The 26448-nt window shown below is 49.3% G+C and overlaps 1 protein-coding gene across 3 annotated transcripts in view; it reads right to left on the bottom strand.

The window, feature by feature from the left end:
- Positions 1 to 26448, bottom strand: part of CERCAM (cerebral endothelial cell adhesion molecule) — a 202271-nt gene that overhangs the window by 146927 nt on the left and 28896 nt on the right. For all 3 annotated transcript variants that reach the window (XM_086924932.1, XM_086924931.1, XM_086924930.1), the window contains exons 2-3: positions 25904 to 26014; positions 8577 to 8694 (exon numbers count right to left, since the gene is read on the bottom strand). In XM_086924932.1, coding sequence (XP_086781058.1) covers positions 8577 to 8694; positions 25904 to 26014 — 229 coding nt within the window. The remainder of the gene's footprint in view (positions 1 to 8576; positions 8695 to 25903; positions 26015 to 26448) is intronic.

The following is a 26448-nucleotide window of genomic DNA, read 5'->3' as shown; positions in this document are numbered from 1 at the left end:
CAGTTTGCAGAACCACAGTAGGAGAGACGCTGGTACAGCAGGGCAAACAACCCCGGCCCACATCTATGGCCATGCTGGCACTGATGGACCCCCAAACAGGCTCTGGCACACTGGTGCTCAGTCTGCAGTGGAGAGGCTGGACTCGAAGTGCTACAGGCTTCAGTCCGCTGTGAGCGACCATGTTAGACCATGTAGAATCATGCTGTGTCCAGCATGGGACATAAATGGCATAGCAGCAATCCAGCTTCTAGGAGCTACAGTCATCAAGCCCAACCATGGACCTTTCACACTCTGACCCCCGCACAGACAAACAAAAGTGAGGACCCTGCATGGCTAACTCCAAAAAACACAGGATACAACCTTCAAAGTGCTATATCACATAACAGAACAGAGACCTCCGCACGGCTCAACACAATAAAACATGGGCGAGACCATTTAAATCTTTGTTTGCCAATTAAATACTTTATCATCATTTGTGTATTTGTTCGATGAATGCTTGTTTCTGTATTTTTGATTGTTGTTTTACATTTCAAATCATCACAAATGCTTAGGCTGGGTCCCCAGATTCCAGTAAGGATTCAGTGGGATCCTTGGGCTCCAGTAATGGTTCTGGTCTGATTTAGATCTCAGCGGACGGGTTACTCCATCATAACGGTCACTGATTATCCCGCCCCTCGAAATATGAATCCGATTATATCCGACGTGATTTATATTTCTAACAGGCCCAAAGCGAGGTCCACTGAGGTCAAAAGGTTAAGAAACACTGCTCCGTATCACAGAAGAGAGGTGAGAGCCCTGCAGGGCCAGCACTACAGAGCACAAGGGAGACCCTCCAAAGAAGAAAGAACACTGAAAGCAGAGAGGTCAACACCAGCGGACAGGAGAGAAATCAGACAAAACTCAGCAGCAAAGAACATGGGAAAAACAACATAAAACAGAGGAGAAACAAACATGGGAGACACCCTTCACACCTGAACACTAACAGCAGAGACACCACAGACAGGTAAACACTAGAGATCAGGAAAGAAATCAGACAAAACTCAGCAGCAAAGAACAAGGGAAAAACAACATAAATCAAAGGAGAAACAAACATGGGAGACACCCTTCACACCTGAACACTAACAGCAGAGACACCACAGACAGGTAAACACTAGAGATCAGGAAAGAAATCAGACAAAACTCAGCAGCAAAGAACATGGGAAAAACAACATAAAACAGAGGAGAAACAAACATGGGAGACACCCTTCACACCTGAACACTAACAGCAGAGACACCACAGACAGGTAAACACTAGAGATCAGGAAAGAAATCAGACAAAACTCAGCAGCAAAGAACATGGGAAAAGCAACATAAAACAGAGGAGAAACAAACATGGGAGACACCCTTCACACCTGAACACTAACAGCAGAGACACCACAGACAGGTAAACACTAGAGATCAGGAAAGAAATCAGACAAAACTCAGCAGCAAAGAACATGGGAAAAACAACATAAAACAGAGGAGAAACAAACATGGGAGACACCCTTCACACCTGAACACTAACAGCAGAGACACCACAGACAGGTAAACACTAGAGATCAGGAAATAAATCAGACAAAACTCAGCAGCAAAGAACATGGGAAAAACAACATAAAACAGAGGAGAAACAAACATGGGAGACACCCTTCACACCTGAACACTAACAGCAGAGACACCACAGGCAGGTAAACACTAGAGATCAGGAAAGAAATCAGACAAAACTCAGCAGCAAAGAACATGGGAAAAAAAACATAAAACAGAGGAGAAACACACATGGGAGACACCCTTCACACCTGAACACTAACAGCAGAGACACCACAGACAGGTAAACACTAGAGATCAGGAAAGAAATAAGACAAAACTCAGCAGCAAAGAACATGGGAAAAACAACATAAAACAGAGGAGAAACAAACATGGGAGACACCCTTCACACCTGAACAGCAGAGACACCACAGACAGATAAACACTAGAGACCAGGAAAGAAATCAGACAAAACTCAGCAGCAAAGAACATGGGAAAAACAACATAAAACAGAGGAGAAACAAACATAGGAGACACCCTTCACACCTGAACACTAACAGCAGAGACACCACAGACAGGTAAACACTAGAGATCAGGAAAGAAATCAGAAAAAACTCAGCAGCAAAGAACATGGGAAAAACAACATAAAACAGAGGAGAAACAAACATTGGAGACACCCTTCACACCTGAACACTAACAGCAGAGACACCACAGACAGGTAAACACTAGAGATCAGGAAAGAAATCAGACAAAACTCAGCATCAAAGAACATGGGAAAACAACATAAAACAGAGGAGAAACAAACATGGGAGACACCCTTCACACCTGAACACTAACAGCAGAGACACCACAGACAGGTAAACACTAGAGATCAGGAAAGAAATCAGACAAAACTCAACAGCAAAGAACATGGGAAAAACAACATAAAACAGAGGAGAAACAAACATGGGAGACACCCTTCACACCTGAACAGCAGAGACACCACAGACAGGTAAACACTAGAGATCAGGAAAGAAATCAGGCAAAACTCAGCAGCAAAGAACATGGGAAAAACAACATAAAACAGAGGAGAAACAAACATGGGAGACACCCTTCACACCTGAACACTAACAGCAGAGACACCACAGACAGGTAAACACTAGAGATCAGGAAAGAAATCAGACAAAACTCAGCAGCAAAGAACATGGGAAAAACAACATAATCAATCAATCAATCACAGACATTTATAGAGTGCACTACTTGCCCGGAGGGTCTCAAGGCGCTTGGGGGGTTGGTCTTGAACTTCTTCCTGAACGAGAGGTGGTCTTGGGTCAGGCGCAGGTCGGGAGGGAGGGAGTTCCAGGTCTTGGCGGCCAGGTAGGAGAAGGACCTTCCTCCTGTTGTCGTTCTTCGGATGCGGGGGACGGCGGCGAGGGCGTGGCTGGCTGATCGGAAATGACGTTTGGGAGCGTAGAAGTTGATGCGGTTGTTGAGGTAGCTCGGGCCTTGATCGTGTAGGGCTTTGTGTGCGTGGGTGAGGAGGCGGAAGGTGATTCTTTTGTTGACGGGGAGCCAATGCAGGTCTCTCAGATGTCCGGAGATGTGGCTGTGTCGAGGGATGTCGAGGACGAGTCTGGCTGAGGCGTTCTGGATCCGTTTGGAGTCTCTTCTGGAGCTTGGCGGTGGTTCCGGCGTAGAGGGCGTTGCCGTAGTCCAGTCGGCTGGTGACGAGGGCCTGGGTGACCGTCTTCCTGGTCTCGGTGGGGATCCACCGGAAGATCTTCCGTAGCATGCGCAGGATGTTGAAGCATGACGAGGAGACGGCGTTGACTTGTCTGGTCATGGTGAGGGAGGAGTCCAAGATGAAGCCCAGGTTGCGTGCGTGGTCTGTCGGTTTGGGTGCGGTGCCCAGGGCCGGGGGCCCCCAGGAGTCGTCCCAGGTGGAGGGCGAGGAGCCCAGGATGAGGACTTCTGTCTTGTCTGAGTTCAGTTTCAGGCGGCTGGTCGTCATCCACTCGGCTACGTCTTTCATCCCTTTGTGAAGGTTGGCTCTGGCGGCGGCGGGGTCGTTGGTCAGGGAGAGGATCAGCTGGGTGTCGTCAGCGTAGGAGATGATGTTGAGGTTGTGTTGGCGTGCGATGGCCGCGAGGGGGCTCATGTAGATGTTGAAGAGGGTGGGGCTCAGCGAGGACGTAGCTGAGGCGCTGCACTAGGGTGCGGTGGCAGACAGTGTCGAATGCCGCGGAGAGGTCTAGGAGGATGAGGGCCGCTGTTTCTCCGTTGTCCATCAGGGCTCGGATGTCATCGGTGGCAACGATGAGGGCGGTCTCGGTGCTGTGGTTGGCTCGGAAGCCATACTGTGAGGGGTCGAGGGATCCATTCGTCTCGAGGAAGGCGGCCAGCTGTTTGTTGACGGTCTTCTCGATGACTTTGGCTGGGAACGGGAGGAGCGAGATGGGGTGGTAATTCTTGAGTTTGGTGGGGTCCGCTGTAGGTTTCTTTAGTAGGGCGCTGAGTTCGGCGTGCTTCCAGCTCTCCGGGAAGGTGGCGGTGTCGAAGGAGGTGTTGATGATGTCCCGCAGGTGGGGTGCGATGACAGCGTCGGCCTTGTTGAAGACGTGGTGAGGGCAGGGGTCGGTCGGAGATCCGGAGTGGATGGAATTCATCATGCGGATGGTGTCTTCAGTGCTGATCGGGGTCCAGGCGTGGAGGGTGGTGGTGGGGGGCGGTGGTTCGGTCGTGGCGTGCGTCGGTTGAGTGTTGAAGCTGTTGTGTATGTCCGCGATCTTGTTGTGGAAGTAGGATGCGAGGGAATTGCAGAGGTCTTGCGAAGGGGTGATGTCGTTGTTTCCGGCGTTGGGGTTGGAGAGCTCTTTCACGATGTTGAAGAGTTCCTTGCAATTGTGTGCGTTGTTGTCCAGCCGGTCCTTGAATGCAGTTTTCTTGGTGGCGCGGATCAGTTGGTGGTACTTCCGGGTGGCAAGCTTGAGGGCGGTCATGTTGTCCGGTGTTGGTTCCCTTCTCCAGGCTTTCTCGAGGGCTCGGCAATTCTTCTTGGAGCTCTTGAGTTTGTCGGTGAACCATGGGGCCTTCTTGCTGCCGGGTCTGCTGGGCGGGGTCCTCAGTGGGGCGAGTTCGTCCGCGCAGTTGCTGATCCACTTCGTGAGGTTGTCGGCGGCCTGGCTGGGGTTTGCTGAGCTGGCGGGAGGGTGCTGGCTCTGGGAAGCGGCGAGCTGGTCGGCTGTGATCTTGTTCCAGCTTCTTCAAGCAACCTGTTGCTGGTGGTGGTGGATCGTCGTTTTTCTGAAGGTGAAGTGGACGCAGCTGTGGTCCGTCCAGTGGAGTCCAGTGGCGTGGCTGAAGGCGATGTCTATGCTGGCTGAGAAGACGGCGTCGAGTGTGTGTCCGGCAAGGTGGGTGGGGGTGGACACCAGCTGCTTGAGTCCGAGGTTGGCGAGGTTGTCGATCAGGGTGATGGTGTTGCGGTCCTTGTTGTTCTCCAGGTGGAAGTTGAGGTCCCCCAGGAGGATGTAGTCAGCGGAGAGGAGGGCGTGCGGGCTGACGAAGTCGGCGATGTCCTCACTGAATTGTGTGCGTTGTCCCAGGGGTCGGTAGATCAGGGTGCCTCTGAGGGTGGTGTTCGGGTCGGTGCGGATCTGGAAGTGCAGGTGTTCGGCGGTTGTCAGGGTGTCGTCGGTGTTGGTTGTGATGTGGATGGTGTCCCTGTGGATGATGGCGATGCCTCCTCCCGTCTGTTTGACGCGGTCTCTTCGGGTGATCTTGTATCCCTCTGGGATGGCGATGGCGGGTGCTGAGGAGTCGTTCATCCAGGTTTCCTGGAGGAAGGCAACGTCAGGAGCTGTGGTGTCGAGGAGGTTCCAGAGTTCGATGGCGTGTCTGTGGACGGAGCGGGTGTTGACCAGGATGCACTTGAGGTGGTTGCTGCTGGTGTTCGGCTTGGCGGGTGCTGGTGCGGGGCAGGTCCGGATGCAGGTGAACTTGCAGGCGTGGCAGCTGAAGGGTCCGTGGGTGCGCCTCGGAGTGGCTCGGTAGCATCCAGGGATCCCGCCGGTGTTGAGTGCGATGAGTTTGGTGCCGTCGTAGGACAGTCGGGTTGTCTTCCGTCGGTGGGGGCCAGGGGTTCTGGCACTGGGTGCGGTCCAGGCGCGGACGGGCGCAGATGGGCTTACCTTTGGCGCGCCTTCGGCGCACAATCGGCGTGTCCGCTGCGCGTGACCGCTGCGCGTTATCCACTCTGCCATAAGTGGAGAGTGGGGGGGGGGCGGAGCGAGGGAGGGGCAGCTGGGAGGCGGGAGCGGGGAGGGCACAGAAAGGAAGAGGGCGTGGCCACGAGAACAGCGGCGGGAAGCGGGGTGCGGGGCGGGGAGGGCACAGGGGGAACGAGCACCAGAGAAACGTGCAGAAAAACCGCAGTCACAAGTCACAATTCTAGAAACTGAACTAAACAGTAGCGCAGAAAGACAAACCGGGCAGCAGGGTGCTACCTGATCCGGCGGAGCCGAGTTGGAGGTGGAGAGCGCTCACGGAGTGCGAGCGTTGCCTAGCAGCAGAGCACGCCGCAGGGGCAGGCGGGTCAGCTGGGCGGAGCTGGGCGGAGGTCTGAGCGAGGCTGAGCAGCGAAGGGAGAGGGCACCGGCACGGCTAGTGGCCGTGCGGCGCTGGAGTGTCCTGCGAGCAGGTCACGCAGGTCAGCGCCGCGCGGTCACCCTATATGCACCTGTGGGAGGGAGGGGCAGCTGGGAGGCGGGAGCGGGGAGGGCACAGAAAGGAAGAGGGCGTGGCCGCGAGAACAGCGGCGGGAAGCGGGGCGGGGAGGGCACAGGGGGAACGAGCACCAGAGAAACGTGCAGAAAAACCGCAGTCACAAGTCACAATTCTAGAAACTGAACTAAACAGTAGCGCAGAAAGACAAACCGGGCAGCAGGGTGCTACCTGATCCGGCAGAGCCGAGTTGGAGGTGGAGAGCGCTCACGGAGTGCGAGCGTTGCCTAGCAGCTGAGCACGCCGCAGGGGGAGGCGGGTCAGCTGGGCGGAGCTGGGCGGAGGTCTGAGCGAGGCTGAGCAGCGAAGGGAGAGGGCACCGGCACGGCTGGTGGCCGTGCGGCGCTGGAGTGTCCTGCGAGCAGGCGAACAGAGGAGAAACAAACATGGGAGACACCCTTCACACCTGAACACTAACAGCAGAGACACCACAGACAAGTAAACGCTAGAGATCAGGAAAGAAATAAGACAAAACTCAGCAGCAAAGAACATGGGAAAAACAACATAAAACAGAGAGAAACAAACATGGGAGACACCCTTCACACCTGAACAGCAGAGACACCACAGACAGGTAAACACTAGAGATCAGGAAAGAAATCAGACGAAACTCAGCAGCAAAGAACATGGGAAAAACAACATAAAACAGAGGAGAAACAAACATGGGAGACTCCCTTCACACCTGAACACTAACAGCAGAGACACCACAGACAGGTAAACACTAGAGATCAGGAAAGAAATCAGACAAAACTCAGCAGCAAAGAACATGGGAAAAACAACATAAAACAGAGGAGAAACAAACATGGGAGACACCCTTCACACCTGAACACTAACAGCAGAGACACCACAGACAGGTAAACACTAGAGATCAGGAAAGAAATCAGACAAAACTCAGCATCAAAGAACATGGGAAAACAACATAAAACAGAGGAGAAACAAACATGGGAGACACCCTTCACACCTGAACACTAACAGCAGAGACACCACAGACAGGTAAACACTAGAGATCAGGAAAGAAATCAGACAAAACTCAGCAGCAAAGAACATGGGAAAAACAACATAAAACAGAGGAGAAACAAACATGGGAGACACCCTTCACACCTGAACAGCAGAGACACCACAGACAGGTAAACACTAGAGATCAGGAAAGAAATCAGACAAAACTCAGCAGCAAAGAACATGGGAAAAACAACATAAAACAGAGGTGAAACAAACATGGGAGACACCCTTCACACCTGAACACTAACAGCAGAGACACCACAGACAGGTAAACACTAGAGATCAGGAAAGAAATCAGACAAAACTCAGCCGCAAAGAACAAGGGAAAAACAACATAAAACAGAGGAGAACAATGCACTGCTCAAGAAACATGGGAGACGTTCAAAGCTCTCTACCACAGAACATAAGTGGGACCCCAGCACAGTCCACCTCACAAAACACAGCAGAGAGTGAGAACCTCCAATGCTGAACACTAAAAGCCGAGCCACCACCTAGAGGTCAACACCAATGATTAAGACATGTATCAGACAAAACTCATCAACAAAGATGAAGGAAAAACAACATAAACCAGAGAAGGGATTCCGCAGTGATAAACACCATAAACCGCGAAGGAGACCCTTCACAGACACAGGTGTGGCCAACTCCACAAAACATGAGAGAGACCCACTAAAGGTCGATATCAAAGCTCTGAAGAGAGGCACAAGAGTGATCAACTCCACAAAACATGGGAGAGACCCTTCAAAGGTCGATTTCAAAGGACAGAAGTGAGACACAGGTGTGGTCAACTCCATAACACATGAGAGAGACCCTCTAAAGGTCTATATGAAAAGACAGAAGAGAGAGACAGGGATGGTCAACTCAATAAAAAACAGGAGAGATCCTTTAAAGGTCTGTATCAAAGGACAGAAGAGAGACACAGGTGCGGTCAACGCCACAAAACATGAGAGATCCTCTAAGCTCCGATAACACAGAGCTGTACTGTGACCTAGGGAGACTGAACCTAAAACAAATGAACACCACAAACCTCAACAACTGAGATCAGGGAAGCAATAGATGAAAGCTCTAACCAATCAGAAACGAGAGAGACCTTGCAAAGCTTTTTGGGTACTAAGTAACTTTTGTTGCACTGACAGTGGCCTTTGTTGCCCGTTCAGTGACCTTTGTTGCCCATTCAGTGACCTTTGTTGCCCTGTCAGTAGTGGTAAGGTACCTTCCACTGATCTTACAGAAAAGACCCTCATACAGAGCCCGGTGCCCACCACAAGTCACAGGTGACTTACCAAGATGTAGTCGGCCCACTGCTGCCGGGCATAGTCCAGAGCGGCTTGTTTGAGCTTCATGAGGTGTTCGTAGCGTTCACTGGTCCAGTGCTTCGGTCCAGTTTCTCCAGGGTAAGACCTGGGTGAGGTAAACATGCAGGGGTAATAAAAACGTCACTGGCATGCTGTCACTGCACAGCTAACACAACATCCCTAGTACACAGAGAACAGTACTGCACTATAAATCCCAACATCACACATGGAAACACATATGCCCTGGTCCATGGTAAGGAACACTGCACCTGAGCCCTGGTCCATGGCAAGGAACACTGCACAGGAGCCCTGGCCCATGGGAAAGAACACTGCACCAGTGCCCTGGTCCATGAGAAGGGGTTGAGTCCATGGAAAGGAACACTGAAGGAAGTGACTTGATTAGGGTCACCAGGGTCACTCGCGACCACATCTCAGCATTCCACACAAATGAAGAGTCGGTCAGACAGTAGAGAATATAAACCAATGATATTTTATTCAGGTATACTCGAGTGGAGTCCGGTCTGACCAGCCTCCTTGGATTGCAAGCATGGAGACACATAATTTACATTGTAGACCAATAAAGACACGCCCAGACTGGAAATTTCCAGTTGACAACTGGCAAACAAAGGAGATACAGAAGTATGGGTTGCGATCCTGAGACAGGGTACATGCTATCTCGCCGCCAAGGCCACTCTGCCTGTGCCCGCCGCTCTAAAAGCGGGAGCAGGACTATATAGTGGGAAAGGTATGCACTAGCAAAGGCAGTGTATATTCATTAGCAGTGCGAAGCCTTAGAGAAACAAACAAAAATCACAGCTGCTTACAGCTAGGCAGACAGAGAGTAAGGAGTTAGACAAAGGTTAGTTTCAATCATGGCTCAAAATGGCGGCTGAAAATAAAATGGTGCAGCAAATCCTAACTTAAAACATACAATGCATGGAGATCTTCAACTAAAACAATTACATTCCAACTGACCCTGATTTAGCATTCGCTAAACTATTTTATTACTGTCTAAAAGCAAATAATCCCTTACAGAAGATAAATACTACCTGTTCAAACTGATATATGCATTGTCAAAATTCAAAGATGCCCTCATCAATTAATATAAGCTCATTAATATCTTTCATCATCATTATTGTGGCATTAGTGTCATGGACTGAAATCTTTGGCTTAGGCGCCAGAGTATTCACACAATAAGCACAACAAGCAGGGAGGCAGTGAATACAAAGACAACATGTGAAGATAATACCAGCAATTGCAACTAGAAAGATAAGAATCTTACAACCCCAGGACATGAATATACACCAGAACCATCCGGCAAGGGTCCAAGTACCACGTTCTTGGTGTATGTCAGATGATAGCCTATGCAACTTCTGTATGGCAGCATATACATTGGGGGCGTGGTCTGGGATGCACACACAGCAGCGACTGCCAATAACGCGACAGGCCCCTCCCCGATCAGCAAGGATGCCATCTAACACCATCCTGTTTTGTAAGGTGACGAGCCTCGTAGCCTGGAGCTCAGCAGTGATATTTGTCAGTATCCCCGCTGTTGTATTAATAAACCCTTCTACAACTCTTGTGAGCCGACGAATGATAAGGCTATTGGACATAAGGCCCCAAAAAGGCATAATACCCTTCATGGCATCTTCAAAACTGTTGCAAATGTAAATGTAGTGTATTTTGTAAAGCGCACAGCTGCCCCAACGGGGCGTCCCGGCGCTGTATAACACTGTGGAACCCTTCCTGGCTCTCCCTGTGAGATGCCCCTTCTGGGCACCCCCAAGGTGAAGCCAGGCATCCCAGTGTTGTAGGGGCCGTTGTGGAGCTTAAGCAAGCTATTGCCCAGAGTTGCAGCGTGGGACCCATGATTAGAGTAGGCGCCGAGGCGAGAATTATCGAGTCCGCGGACATTGAGCCCAAGACCCTGCCGTGTTGGGACTTGAACCCTGGTCCAGGGCCTGATCTCTGCTTCAGAGTCTGCCGCTCTAACCAGTGAGCCACACTTCTCCACAAAGTGGTATCTGTCTGATCTATATCTTCTGTGTTAATAACCCTTCTGACTCGGGACAAGTGTACACTCTGACACTGCAGCCGATGGTCTTTGTGATAACTTGAGGGAGCTATATACACAGAGGGAAGAAGAAAAGAGAGATAACACCCGTCCAACCATCCCTCCGGGAGCCAGACATAACCTTGGGATCCACAAACAAAATAGTCATTAGGGGGTGGTATTAAGGGCGGATATCAGTCGTTCTTAACCGATATGTGGAATTGCATCTGCTTTCCCCCACCTTTATCTTCCCATTCCCCTGAACACAGAAACAAGCTGTTGTGTTGACCACTGACACCAGTATTGGCTTATCTTAGTAACATTCGAGCCTGGAAAGACTGGACATACTCTCACGTGTTGAACCCCAGGAAATCAGCTATTTCCATTCGAGACCACGTTCCATTTCTCACCCCCTTGTATGTATGCATGCAGGAGATTAAGAACAATCTACCAAACGGCTCTTGGCCTGTCGAAGCACCGGGGGGGCCATATGCTAGAAATGTACATTCTGTTCCATGGTGCGCGAATCAGTACGTGTTCTATCTAAAGCATTTAATTGGGGATGGGACACACCATACTGAGCAATGCAAACCAACCCTCGCAACTGCTAATGTATGACAGTGGCATGGACAACAAGTTATAACTTTTATGAGTCACTGAGGGAAATAGTCCACACACCCAACAAATAGTTGTTCTAGACACATTATGAGCCTGATGCAACATGTGTATAAATACATTATCCTTATAAGACTTTCAGTGCTCTCCTTTGTGAGGGGGCAAAGAGACAAACATGTGTTCAGGAGGAATCGGTGTTGTACCAACCAAGGAATGCACAGGATAGTACTTGTCTAGAACATAGGATATCCCTAATACAATGATTAGTGCAATGACAACTATTGATGCAAAAACTATTTTACTTTTTGTGGGCCAACCCCGCTCTGGACGCGGAGGTGCAAATGGCTTTTCTTCTTCAGCAATGGGCAGACATTGTGAAGCAAAGAAAAGGGAATGCGTTGAAACTGATGACAAAAGGGGGCAAGTGTTCCCACTGTCCATCTGAGCCTCACTGGTAGACTCCTATTGTTCATCAATGTTTGCACTCTTGAGCACTAGCGGTGGAAATACTCAGTCCGAGCTCGCGATGGATCCCACATCATCCAGGATAATGTACTCCCCTCCAAGGGTGCACTCTCGATCTATCCTGTCCAATTTTGAACAAAAGCACAGGTGCACCACTTCTCAATATGCAGGGAAAACAAGTATACAATTTATTCCCAGGCAGCAGTGTTCTTCAAAAATGTTCTTTATTCCAAAACAAATTATTAAAATCAAAATCATAAGCATCACTTGTTGAAAGTGGCACAGCCGACGTGTTTCATCCTTGAAGCGGACTTCTTCAGGGAAAAGGTTGTTCCCATATCATATGTGGGTAACCAAGTTGACTAATATGTGGATCCGGATTGCAAGAAGTCAAAAACAGTTAAGTATCAACTTCATATTCTCAAATAATAACGATCCATAGTGTAATCTACAATATGATTAGATCTCAGCCATGGTCATTAACAAAGTTTGTCAGCTTATAAGTACTTCCTTCCGGAATTGTAAATTATTTCTGTTCGGTGGCACTCAATAATGTAAACGGTTTCCCATGTATAAACAGCATCAAGAGCAGAACTATCGATCACACCCGACCATATGCCTCGTATTTTGTTAGGGCAATACGCCATCAATTACTAGCCCACAGCCAATATTTAGCTGTCAGGCATGCCGTCAGGGGTCCGTCAAAGTGCCAGGCGTCGAGACCGGAACGCAGAAACAGGAAGCAAAAAAACTTTTTCCGGGCTAGTAATTGATGGAGTATTGACCTAACAAAACACGAGGCATATGGTCGGGTGTGATCGATAGTTCTGCCCTTGATGCTGTTCATACATGGGAAACCGTTGACATTAAAAAAAGAGATTAGGACGTCCTGCGACAGTTTAGAAACAAAACTGGACGATATTACCGTAATGACACTACAGCTGGAGTGTACGGTGAAAGATCTAGAGGAGAAATCTGAGGCAAACTAAAACCAGATTACAATCTTAAAGGGGAATGAGGCTATGCTAAAAGAATAACTAGAAACATTGGAAAATAACCAGAGAAGAAATAATCTCCGAATTTTAAGAATACCGGAAGGAGCTGAAGGGGATGATATAAGAGCATTTTTGGTATGGTTAATTAATCAGGGAGTACATGTAGACAAGTCAGAAGCGGAGTTGATCCAAGACATTCAGAGAGTGCACAGAGATCCCTTTAGACTCAATGCAAAGAAACCTAAGCCTAGGAGAATTTTAGTCAACTTCCTCACGTATAAAATAAAGGAACAGATACTCTCAAAAGCATTAAAATTGAAAAGCCTATCATTAGATGGAATGATTTTTGATATTAGATCAGATGTGCCTCAGATAACGGCTAGTAAACAGTGGGAGCTTGGGAAGTTGATTAAACCATTGAGGAAGTGTGGAGCAACGGCGCAACTAAGATTCCCTACTAGCCTGCGTGTCATGCATAACAATAAAATGCAGATCTTCCGAGTTGTAGAGGATGCTGAAGTGTTTCTGGAATCAATATCCCTTCCAAAGGAGAGATAAGAAAATTGGAAATTAATGAGATTGGTGTACCTCTGGTTAAAATCATAGTCTTCAACCCCTCTTCTTATTGACATATCAGCTATCTATCAGCTGTTTATGTGTAGGTGGTAGTTATTCCACCTAATCATTTTTATCTTAATCTTAGCCACAGGTGATGGCTTGTTTCTTAACTTGAGCCATGAACTTATATGGTTTTTTTTGTTTGAGTTGTTACACTTTTTTCACTGAGAAATGTTAGTGAGATAGTTCTCGAGCCCCGGGAGGACTCCTCAGGCGTAGGCCATGAAGGAAAAAGGAAAGGGGGTTTTCCAAGGGAGGGAAAGGGTAGGACACAGTCAAGGGTGTGGGAGCAAAGGGAGAAAAGTTTAAAAAAAATTGTCACCTGTTAATGCCCTGCAATGCTGACCATAGGAGAGTGGTGGGTGTGAGGATCGGACAATGAGCACCACTAGGGAGGCCCAAATAGAGTTACTCTCATGGAATGTCAATGGCCTTAGAGTAAAACAGAGAAGGGAAAGAGTTCTACAGTACTTAAAAGATGCCTCTGCTCAGATTATAATCTTACAAGAGACACACTTAACAAAAAAGGAAACTATGGAAATTTTTAAATCCAGAAATGGATTCGGAAAGTGGTATGCACTGACCATCATTTAACTATAAGAGGTGTGGCAGTTCTTGTTAAAAGTAATCCCCAAATAATAATTGAGGATAGCAGAGTGGATAATCTAGGTAGGTGGGTAATAGTGAGAATAAGATGCCACAACCAGATTTTTACAGTAGTTGGCTACTATGGCCCAAATCTGGATGATCTTAATCCATTTAGTAATTTACTGGTGGAGCTCTTAGACTTTCCTGACCCAGTAATAGTGGCAGGCGACTTTAATGTGATACTAGATGGAAGATTAGATCGATCAACTAAAAGTAGAGCTGGAACCCATAATAAAACATGTTCTTTAATTATAAACTCCATAAAAAATCTGGGCAGGTGTGACATTTTGCGGGAGAGGATGGGTGGGCTAAAGAGTTTCACGTTTAACAACATGAAATACAAACATCAGTCGAGAATAGACTTCTTCTCAATAGATCAAGGCATAAAAGAACAGGTTAGGGATGTCAGTCATGTAGGATCCCACTTTTCAGATCATTCGACGGTGACCCTATGTTTAGCATTAATAAATACTGTATCCCAAAAAAGATGGACCATTGATCGTACTATACTGGCTGACGAAGCGAGAATGGAGGAGCTTAAGCAAGATTCCCAGTATTTCTTTGAATAGAACCTAGATAGTGCCCCATTAGGGGTAGTATGGGATGCCTATAAAGTCTTCTTTAGAGGAAGGATTATGTCTGTTCAGACATATAAACATGAACAACGAAAGGCAGAGATAGCTTCCATTGAAGAAAAGATCCAAATTTTACAATATCGAGTGCAAACGCAGGAAAGGGTTGAGGGGAATGAGCTGAATGCTATCGAAGCCTTGAGAGTTGAGTTGAAAGGTGTCTTTGAAGGAAGAGTACAGAGATGGAAGGCAAGCAGACTGGCACACTTTAATTATGGAGAGGGTTGTGGCAAGCTTCTTGCCTGGAAGATAAAAAATGAATAGACAAGGAATCATATAAAAGAATTGAAATCAAATGGGTCAGCACCTCTAGCTAGGTCAAGGGAGGGGATTGAGGAAACCTTAGTGAGCCATTTTGAATCAGTGTACTCTCAAAATCTAGTTACGAAGGGTGAGGAAGTGAAAGAGTGGTTAGGTCAAGACATTCCTCGTAGGCTCTCTGAGATACAAAGGGAAAATCTGAATAGTTCAATTTTAGACTCATATATAAGGAAGGCCATTAAAGCCGGGAAAATAAATAAAGCAGCGGGACCAGATGGTATCCCTACTGAGATATATAAAAAGCTGGAGTGGTGCTTAACACCTGTAATGTGTAGAATTTCTAAAAAGATCTTCGAGGACAGAAAGGAGATTCCAAAGTCCTGGAATGATGCCACTATCACCTTGATCCTCAAGCCGGACAAACCACCAAACTGTTGTGATTCTTACAGGCCCATTTCATTACTGAACTCAGAATACAAAATCTTCTCGAGGGTCTTATCACATAGGTTGAGGGAGGTATTGGATGTTTTATTAAATGGGGACCAAAAGGGATTTATGCGTGGCAGGGAAATCAAACATCTAACATATAACTTAATTGGTGCAGTGGATATAGCAACTACTTATAAACTGCCCTTAGCTGCAATTACTGTAGATGCTACAAAAGCATTCGACCGAGTGAACTGGTCCTTTCTACAGGAGATCTTACAACTTTCCAATTTAGGGAACAACTTCTGTAGGACAGTAATGCTTATCTATAAGAACCCTATGGCTAGTGTATTAGTGTATCTGTTGACGATCTTCTCGATGACTTTGGCAGGGAAAGGGAGGTGCAAGATGGGGCGGAAGTTCTTGAGGTCGGTGGGATCCGCTGTAGGTTTCTTCAGTAGGGCGCTGAGCTCGGCGTGCTTCCAGCTCTCCGGGAAGGTGGCGGTGTCGAAGGAGGTATTGATGACGTCTCGGAGATGGGGTGCGATGGTGGAGTCGGCCTTGTTGAAGACGTGGTGGGGGCAGGGGTCAGTCGGAGATCCGGAGTGGATGGTGTTCATTGTGCGGACTGTGTCTTCGGTGGTCACCCTGGTCCAGGTGTGGAGGGTGGTGGTGGGGGGCGTTGGTTCGACGGTTGGGTGCGTGGATGGTGCGCCGAAACTGTTGTGGATGTCGGCAATATTGCGGTGGAAGAACGAGGCGAGTGAGTCGCAGAGATCTTGTGAGGGAGTGATGTCGTTAATGCCGGTGCTTGGGTTGGAGAACTCCTTGATGATGATGAAGAGTTCCTTGCTGTTGCGGCATTGTTGTCCAGTCGTTCCTTCAGTGATTTCTTCTTGGTGGTGCGGATGAGCTGGTGGTGCTTGCGGTTGGCGTGTTTCAGGGCGGTCATGTTGTCGGAGCCAAGCTTTCTCAAGGGTGCGGCAGGTCTTCTTGGAGTTCTTGAGTTCGTCGGTGAACCAGGAGGCCCTCTTGCTTCTTGGTCTGCTGGGAGGGCTCTTCAGTGGTGCGAGGTCGTCGGTGCAGGCGGTTAGCCACAGGGTGAAGTTGAGGGCTGCAATGCTGGGGTCTGTTGCGCTTGCGGGTGGGTTCTGGCTGAGGGAGGCGGTGAGCTGGTCGGTGGTGATCTTGCTCCAGCTTCTGTGAGGAACCTGTTGCGGTTGGTGGTGGGTTGTGGTTCTTCTGAAGCTGAAGTGGACGCAGCTGTGGTCGGTCCAGTGGAGTCCGGTGGAGTGGCTGAAGGTGATGTGCTTGCTGGATGAGAAGACAGGATCAAGCGTGTGGCCGGCGTAGTGGGTGGGGGTGTTGACCAGTTACTCGAGTCCGAGGTTGGCGAGGTTGTCCAGCAGGGCGGCGGTGTTGCGGTCCTTGTTGTTCTCCAGGTGGAAGTTGAGGTCCCCTAGGAGGATGAAGTCGGCAGAGGGGAGGACTTGCGGGCTGATGAAGTCTGTGATGTCTTCGCTGAATTTTGTGCGTGGTCCCGGGGGTCTGTAGATGAGGGTGCCTCTGAGGGTCGTCTTTGGGTCGGTGTGAATCTGGAAGTGGAGGTGCTCAGCGGCGGCGAAGTTGTCGTTGGAGTCGTTCGTGATGGGGATGGTGTTCTTGTGGACGATGGCGATGCCTCCTCCGGTCTGGTTGACGCGGTCCCTCCTGATGATCTTGTACCCGTCCGGGATGGCGATGGCGATGTCGGGGGCAGGTTTCCGTGAGGAAGGCGACGTCTGGTGAAGTGGTGTCAAGCAGGTTCCAGAGTTCCACGGCGTGCCTGTGGACGGATCGGGTGTTGAGCAGGATGCACTTGAGGTTACTGCTGGAGCTTGGTTTTGCGGGTGCGGTGCTGGTTCGGAGGCCGGAGAACTTGCAGGTTCTGCAGGTGAAGGGTCCGTGGAAGCGTTTCGGGGCGGCCCGGCAGCAGGCGGGGTTCCGGACGGTATTGAGTGCGTTGAGTCTGTCGTGTAGTCTTGCATCGACGGCGGGGGCCAGGGGTCCTGGCGCTGGGTGCGGTCCAGGCGCCGACGGGCGCAGATGGGCTTACCTTTGGCGCGCCTTCGGCGCACAATCGGTGCGCCCGCTGCGTGTCAACGCTGCGCGTACGTGGGGGCAACATAAGAAGGAGCCGGGAGGGAGGAGCAGCTGGGTGGCGGGAGCGGGGCGGCGAATGGGCAGGAGGGGGGCGGGGCCGCAGGGAGGCAGCGGCGGGAAAGGAGGGCGGAGGGCGGCTCAGGGGCGGCTGGGTCGCCCTGAGAAGAAGGAAAAAAGGTTAGTAGAGGGGAAAACGAGAGTAAAAACGAAGGCAGCAGCGAGGCAGCAAAGGGCACAGCAGATGGGAAAACAGCAGTTGGAGGCAGAAACAGAGAAAGAAAACGAAGGCAGCAGCGAGGCAGCGAAGGGCACAGCAATGGCACAGCTGATGGAGGCAGTAGCAGGGGTGTGTGGGGGCGACTTCGCCTGGTTACAGGCTCAGCGGTCATCATCTCCTACACAGATGACACCCAGCTCATCCTCTCCCTCACCAAGGACCCTAACATCACCAGGCACAACTTCCAAGAAGGGGTGAAAGCCGTGACAACCTAGATGAAGCACAGCTGCCTGAAACTCAAATTGGAGAAAACAGAAGTCCTCATCCTCGGCTCCACCCCCTCCCACGAGAAACATCCGCTCAGCCGACCTCTCCCTAGCCACCATCCCATGCTTCTACAGGACTGGAGCAGGTGGAAGGTCTTTCTCTTACCTCACAGCCAAGACCTAAAATGATCTCCCCCTCCACCTCCGGAGAAGCCAGACACACCACTAATTCAGGAAGGGCCTCAAGATCTGGCTCTTCAAATGACCCACCGGAGCTGCTTCACCCACCCCCCAGCGTCTTGAGAGCCTAACGGGGGAGTGGTGCGCTCTACATAACCCTGCTTGTTTGATTGAATATGGCAGGCAGCTGGGTTTGAAAGACCTGAAGGTGCAGATAAAAAGGTCTGGAAAGAGTAGCATGCGCAGGAAAGATCTATTTCCCAAGTTGAGTAAACTTTAAAAAACGTCGGGGTTGTCCAGATGTTTTGATCCTTCACTTAGGTGAGAATGACCTTGTGAAAGTGTAGTATCTGTCCCGTGTGACCACTCTCTGCGTGGGCAGTGTGTTGTATCATGCCTAGTGTGGTGTTGTCGCGAATGCGCCATCCGTTGACAGGTGGGTCGACGGGACTGGGCGGACGCTGGACAGTGTCTGTGGGATGGTACATGCTGTATTTCCTAAATAAATAAATTCAATGTCACAACATTTAGTCTCCTAATTACACAGTAAATATGGCGCAAATGTTATTCTCCATCCCACAAAGAACTCACGCATGTCGTGATTTCAACCATCTCCTAACAAGACACCCCCTTCGATGACGGATCCGTTTCATGTTCATGGACGTCCATCCGGTCGGAGGAAACAGCGTGTCCTGATAACAGTCAACGCGTGATGAAATGTAGATTTTGCCCAGCATGAGGAGGTTTTTTCTTTCCTTGAAGTCTGTCGGAGGAAGGCATCATGTACAGGCTTGACGAGTCTCCACCCTTCGTGGGAGGTGCTAACAGTGTAGGAAGCTGTCTGTAGAGGTGAAGGTTGATGGTCTGGCTATGCTCTTTCACCATGAGAGATCATTAAGGAGCCATGCACTCAAGGATTGTTTCGCTTCATTTGTACTGAAATATGCTGCCTGGTCGGTATTGGGCACGTCTGTAAGTTCGATTTAAAATGCAATTGGGGAGTTTCTGGTGCCAGCAGTGTGTTCATTCTAGGAGGCCAATTTAAAAACACAACAAATCTCAGCAAAGATAAATCTACTATTAGCCCAGCAGTGTTTTTTTGTAGATCACAAATTGATGTTTGTGGGTCTTCATTTTGCATTGTGTAGAGTGTATGCTGTTTGCAAACCAAAGTGGAGTACAGTTGGAGGTTTCCGATTGCTGAAGGTGGTTGCCAGTGATCTTCAGTGATGTAATACAGGTTCAATTTAACACTCGCCCAGAGGGGTGACACGCACACCTGTTAGAATAGAAACGTTCATGCTTATGCACTGCCCTATGTAGGCTATCATTCGCTGCACCATTTTCTTTACGGGTGCTATTTTAGGTTGTTTGAAACTGATCTAGTTCAATTACGGAAAATGCTCCCCTCTGGGTTTCATTTCTTCACGAGGGTTTTGCTTCAGTAATGAGTTAACTTTTCATGTTGGCACATAGCTTTCTCATTAGATAGAGGCCCTCTCCCCCTTGTCTGGTGGTGGGCCCAGGATGGAACGACCTTAGACTATGTTACTTTTTGTAAGATATGAGCGTCAAAACCGTTTTTCCTGTATTTCGCTGTTTAGCTGCAGCTGCCTGGAAAATTCCACTGTGGGCGTGTTCTGGCCTGGCTATGAAACGTACATAATGTATCTTTATGCTTGTTGACTTCAGTCCTCCCTGTAGCACTCCTAGTGACTGCAGAGATGGGGCTCCTCTCTGAGTGCACATAAAAAACAGTTATTGGTTTGTATTCTCTACTGTCTGATCAACTCTTCATATGGTACGGAAGGCTGAGAGGTGGTCATTAGTGCCTTGGATGGCCCTAAACCAGTCACTTCCTTCAGTTGGCGCCCGAACCGGGACTCCTTCGGGTGATTGATCCATCCCCTTTCTGCAGACGGGTGGGAGGCTGAGGACATCGTCAGGTTGGACTGCCGGCTCAGGGATCCCTGCAAGATGAGTTTCTGATACTCGCAGCAGTCCCTTCAGTCCTGTCCCTTCTGTCCTTCCAGACGGTGCCTCGCCCAGCGGTCATCCTGACTGCAGTCCTGCATACCCTTGGACCTGACCATTTGGTCTGAAGAGTTGTCAGTGGAGACTGGTTTGTTTGTTCCACTGATATCAGGCGAGTTTGTTTTGGTTCTTTGTGGATATGGTACCATTGTGGTTTGAGTTTGCTATGGTCTGAGGACTGTCTCGATAAAAAGTATTTGCAAATATTTTGCTAGGTAAAACTAACAATTTTGTTTTTGTTTCAAAATGCCTGGCCTAAGCAAACTTTGGAATCTGTGTTGCTGTTGTTGTTCTGCGGATGCCCGGTTGGAGGAAGCTCAGCTGCCATCTACTGAAGGCAGCCCTAATTTTGATATGTATGTGAAACATGGCCTTGGCACTATTATGTTTAGTAGATTATGGCACAAATATACAAGGGACAATGCTGAGTTGCAGTGGCCGTTGACGGGCACTTTTGACAAACAAAAGATTGTTTTTTTACAGGAACAGATGTTTAAGAGACGAAGTGGACAGTCGATGTTTGATTCTCTTCGAACTTGGCAGAAGGAGGCTAGACAGAGGCAGTTAAAAATAGAGGGGGACTCACGGAAAGGGAAAAAGCAAACATTGATACAGAAAGCTCGAGCATATGATAGAGAAAAACAGGCGACAGGAATTGAATGTGAAAATAGGAGATGTCGGCTGCATATTGACAAGTCTTATTTGGCCAAAGAGGAAAGTGATTCTTTTGTAGCAGAGCAGTTAGATACTCGACCCCGCCTCACTATGCCCTGCAGAGGATATATCCCACTGTTCCTTTACAGTCACAGCAGCCTGTTTCATCTGCTCCAGTTGACCCTGTGTCTACGGCTGCTATTTCAACAGCTCTGACTATGGCGTCCCCTGCTCCTCCTCTGTCCTTGCCATCTTTGATGGCTGTGACCTCTAATACATCTACTGTTCCAACTCCTGCGTCCTCTTTTCTTTCTCCTTCGGTGCAAACACCAGCAACGGTTGTACCTACTACTTCTGCCGCTTCTCCTCCTATGGTTATTCACCCTCTGACACTTTTGGATGCAGATATGCCAGTACGAGAGTTTGAGGACAGGGATTGGGCGAAATTTAGGGAATTGTGCGCTCTGGAGTAGGTGAAGATGAGACGGATGTATTAGCGAGGCAGGCTATGAAGTGGGCTCGTAATCCAGTTTACGGCACTGGGGATATGTGGCAAGCTGTGCGTGAGTTTGAGCCTTTCCTACAGCAGCACGTTCTTCAACACATGTCCGCTGCATTGATAGACCTTTGGTGCACGTACATCAAAACGGAGGCCCCATACGTGCTATTTGATATTAGAGATTGCGTCTATGTAGCTGATTTAGCGCCAGGATAGGTGCTCGCAAATCTTGACACTATAGTCTCTTATAGAGGTAGATTGTATGAATAGAGTCCCACTAAAATTACTCAGTTCTCTATGCGTGAAGTCCACCTGCCCCAGCGAAGATGCTTGAGACACATCTTAACAAGCATCTCGCCGTCTTTGTGGAAAGCTCGGGATGCTTAGACTCCTCCCAGCATGGATTCAGGAGAGAATTCAGCACCGAGTCAGCCCTCACTATCGTGCTCGACAAGATCCGCACGACAGTAGATGAGGGCCAGACCTCTCTCCTGGTCCTGCTAGATCTAACTGCGGCTTTCGATACCCTCTCCCCCTCAGTACTTACATCGCGGCTGAGGGAGGTAGGGGTGAAGAACGCAGCTCTGGATCTTCTGACCTCCTTCCTTACGGGGAGGGAACAAAGAGTCAAGCTGGGGGAGTTCCTATCTCCATCCCGACCTGTGCTATGTGGGGTTCCTCAAGGGTCAGCACTCAGCCCGACCCTTTTCAATATCTATGTTACCCCACTAGCCAAATTAATAAGATCGTTCGGGATGGAGGTAGTCTCGTACGCAGACGACACTCAAATCCTCGTCTCTCTTCCCCATTCAGATGAACCAATCGCCTCCAAGTTTAGATCTTGTATGGAGGCGGTTGGTCAATGGATGATCCAGAATTCTCTGAAACTGAATGGGGAGAAGACTGAGGTGATGGTGTTTGGGGGGAAAGAAAACATCTGGTCAGCCAATTGGTGGCCCGACTCACTTGGAACATGCCCTTCCCCCACATCTTCTGCCAAGAATCTCGGGGTGCTAATAGATCCTGCACTTGACTTAGGCAGCCAGGTGAGCAGAACTGTTTCCACCTGTTGGGGCCTGATTCACACCCTACGTAGGATCAGGAAATATCTCTCCTTCCAGGCAAGAAAACAAATAGCCGTTGCTCTCAACGGCTCGCGTCTGGACTATTGTAACGCGCTGTATGCTGGACTTAATAAAGGACAGCTGCAGCGCTTACAGGTGGTCCAAAACGCCATAGCCAGATTTGTCTTGGACATCCCCAGACGCTCCTCAGCCACTGCAGCCAGGAAAACATTGCACTGGCTGCCGGTAGAACAGCGTATTCGGTTTAAGGTCCTGTGTATGACCTACAGAGCCATTGCCAAAAAGAGCGACACTGGAATTGGATCCATTATCTCCCACTATGTCCCCCGAAGAAACCTGCGTTCCTCTGGGAAACTGCTTCTAGCAGCCCCCCGTGTACGAAGAGCCAGGTGGGGCGGCAGAGCCTTCTCCACCCTTGTTCCTAAGTGGTGGAACGAACTTCCTTTGGATCTGAGATCTCTCCCGTCCCTACAGAACTTCCGCACTGCTTTAAAAACCCATCTCTTTCAGCAAGCATATGTGTAGGGTTTCATGCTTTTTCCGGATCACTCTTTGATCTTTTTGCTAGGCGCCTTGATACCTGCGGGTTATTGTTTTGCGCATTATAAATCTCCTTTCAATTCAATTCAATTCACCCAATTTATCATCCAGAAACACCTGCATTGATGGATCAAAACGGAGCGGTCACTAGACCGGCCGTGGCTGCCTGCTTCCAGGAGTAATAGGTTTATTTCTCCATGGAAAAGAAGTGAGGTTTAAGCCCTTACGGCTACTCTGCCCGACCCGAGGAAAAATCCTACAGCTTATTATAAGGAATTGACAGAAGCTGCCTCTTCCACTGTAATGACTCTTGTTGACATTGAAATGTTTTTTGGTCTTCATGTTCCGGTTGATATTTGGAGACAGGTGCACACACAAGATCATGCTGCGGAGTGTGGCGGTACATGGGATGTAATTAAAGGATGGGCTCAGGACCGAAGCCAAGAGATAAACCCCGTGCTGAGATACTGGTCTTGCCTGGTCGTATCATTACGTACATGCACACACTTATTCCACCTAAGAAGGTTAGTTGGGACAGATTTACGGCTTGTCGACAGAAGAAGGATGAGAGGGTGTTCGATTTCATTACTCAGCACCGAAAGGAGCACTGCCCTGCTACACTGACCTCTCTCAGACACCATGCTACCCTCACACCCTGAGCAGTGCAGCACAGCAAACAGAAAGGAGCACTGCCCTGCTACACTGACCTCTCTCAGACACCATGCTACCCTCACACCCTGAGCAATGCAGCACAGCAACACAGAAAGGAGCACTGCCCTGCTAGACCGATCTCACAACCACCATGCTACCCTCACACCTGAAGAGAGGCACTGCCTCGCAATCAATCAAACAGGCTGGTATATCGCGGCTGATCACCCATGAGAGCATCCAGGCGCTGGTGATATTCCTGCGGAGTCTCATTGGAACTGCCAGGTCTGGAGTGCAGTCCTGAGTTCTAGGAGCGAGCGTGAGGTTGGGAGGTGGAGTGGAAGGTCGTTCCAGGTCCTGGTCTCAAGGCTGGAGAAGGAGCGGCCTGTGTGCGGGTGGTGTGAGCGAGGTGGAGGGAGGCGGAGCAGAGGTGTCCGGGGGGTTGGTGGAAGTTCAGGCGGTGGTTGATGTATGCTGGTCCCTGGTCGTGGAGGGCTTTGCAGGTTTGGGTCCTCATCTCTTCTGGGTGAGGAGCCGGAGGAGCTTCCTGAGGTGGGGGATGATGTGGGTTCTTCTGGGGAGGTCGAGGATGAGTGTCGACGCTGAGTTCTGTATGGTCTGTAGTCTCTTCATGAGGTGCGAGGAGATTCCTGCATAGAGTGCGTTGCTGTGGTCCAGCCGGCTGGTGACTAAAGCTCGTATGACGGTACGTTTGGAGCTGACCTGGAGTCATCTGAAGACCTGCGGAGCATGAGCAGAGTGAGGGAGCAAGCAGAGGAGAATGTTGATCTGTCGTTTCATGGTGAGCTTGCTGCCCAGGATTATGCGGAGGTTGCGGTGCGGTCTGTTGGTGTGGGTGAGGGTCCTAGTTCTGAAGGTCACCAGGAGTCGTTCCATGGGCGGTTTTGTTCCCGAAGATCAGTACTTTTATTTTATTAATGCTGCGTTTCAAGCAGTTGTCTCTTATCAACGGCTCTACAAGCCTTTAAGGATAACCCCGAGACACATCCATCACAGAAAGACAATTGAACCAGTGCCTAACTTTGCAAAGTAGATATGCCAAGAAAGGTAGGCATTATGGACGGTGCACCAAGTTGTCAAGAGGAGGTGGCCAACGAATGAGGTGGAGCGAACAGTACACCATGGCCAATGACTCTGGTGGGGGACGGAACAGACAATGCCGTGTTCTTCTGGTCTCTGCATGACATCTGGAAGAGTCTGGTGATGTGTGTGTGCAAACAGGTGTGTACACAAACACACACACACATCCCCCACCATCTCTATGGCATCCGCTCACCTGAGGGAGGCATCAATACATCCATTTATGATGACACCGAGCAAAGAAGGTGAGGAGGACAACATTGAGGGGCACACAGGCTCCCTCCACTCACACACCACAAAGAAGACCATAGAGAGGGCACTTAGGCGCCCGCTGGATCACACATGTACTGTCCTCCTCTCACACAATGTTCACAAGGAGCTCAGGGGGTTCTATATCAGCCAGGTCAGACCTAACTAACAAAACAGATGCAGTTGGACTTCATATATATCTGTAGCTTCCACAACTCTGTGTGCTACTTGTGCGGTTAGTTATACTCTGTCTTTCACCAGGAGTCCCTCTTCTATTTCTAAAAATGTTCCCTTTAAGTGCATCCCAATATATAGTGCAACACAAACCAAATTACGTGAAGAAATACAAAAAAATGAAAAATGGTATGCAAGGGAATGGGGTGCCTCACAGAAGTACCACCATGGGAGTCCACTGGCAGGTTCTCACCTGTGGGCTCAAGTTCTCATCATTAGCACACCCATACCGAAAAGAATACAAATATAAACAAAAATAATCGTGTGCAAGTGTGGTGAGTTTGTAGTGAACCAGTCATGGGGGTACTGGTGATAGGCAAGAGAATGTGCATTCCTTAGTCCTTAGAAATTCTGACCCCAAAATAAAGTGGACCCAGTGACTTAAGGGCCACTTTTTATTAACAGTGAAAATGAGCTAACCCTACACTAGCTGTCCTCTTTTATTCAGTGCTGTGGGTTTGCTCACATTAAAAGACACTCTGTCGCCTTCTATCTCCATATAGAGTGTCATCATGTTTCATTGCCATAATATTTTGAGGCAATTTCTTCAGGGCAAGGGTCAGTCCCACCGCTCTGCTTTCTTTTCACATGTAGATAAATACCGCTTCAGTGCTCCGCTTGAGCACACCGGTGACCCCTTTTCATGGTCACTGTGGCGGTCAGTTCCCAGGGCTACTTCTTGCTAGCCCAGTTCCTTCTGGTGCTGATCCTGAACTCCTCTCACACAACCCTGGCCGGTGAGAGGAGACTTACCTGGGCTCCTCCTGGGTCCGCCACTCCACCGCGTGGTAATCCTTCTGAACAGCCTTCAGCCACTCCCGCAGAATCTCGCTGGTGTTGTCCACGTTGTGATCGGTGGCACACCTGCAATGGGAGGAGATGACACTCAGGTCATTGTCACAGGTGACCTTTGCCCCCTTCTTTAGTCTCTAGTAGCCTAGTGACCGATGGACCAGCCCTTATTGCATTATGTAATCAACCCCTGCTTCTTCCTGCTGGAAGATACCCCAGAACTCCTCCTTTGAAATCAATCTGCTGATGTGCACAACCAGGGCAATTATCACTCATTTCACCCCCACCCCCCACCCCCCCCCAATGGCCAGCTAGTAGAGAAGGAAGAAAATAAACACCTCAACATTTATTGAATAAAAGCAGCTTTTGGGCACATGTGAGTCAGGCTTCCCTGCCTCTTGCAGCACAGAAAGAGCTCTGGAGGCAACTGAGGACTTACCCCGCACACTGGATGAGGGTGGATCCTTCCCTTACCCCCCACCCTCCTGGGTCTCTCTGGTAGCAAC

The sequence above is a fragment of the Lissotriton vulgaris genome, chromosome 5, assembly GCF_964263255.1.
Source record: "Lissotriton vulgaris chromosome 5, aLisVul1.2, whole genome shotgun sequence".
In the NCBI taxonomy this organism is placed as follows: Eukaryota; Metazoa; Chordata; class Amphibia; order Caudata; family Salamandridae; genus Lissotriton; species Lissotriton vulgaris.
This window is presented reverse-complemented; position numbering and strand designations above follow the sequence as displayed.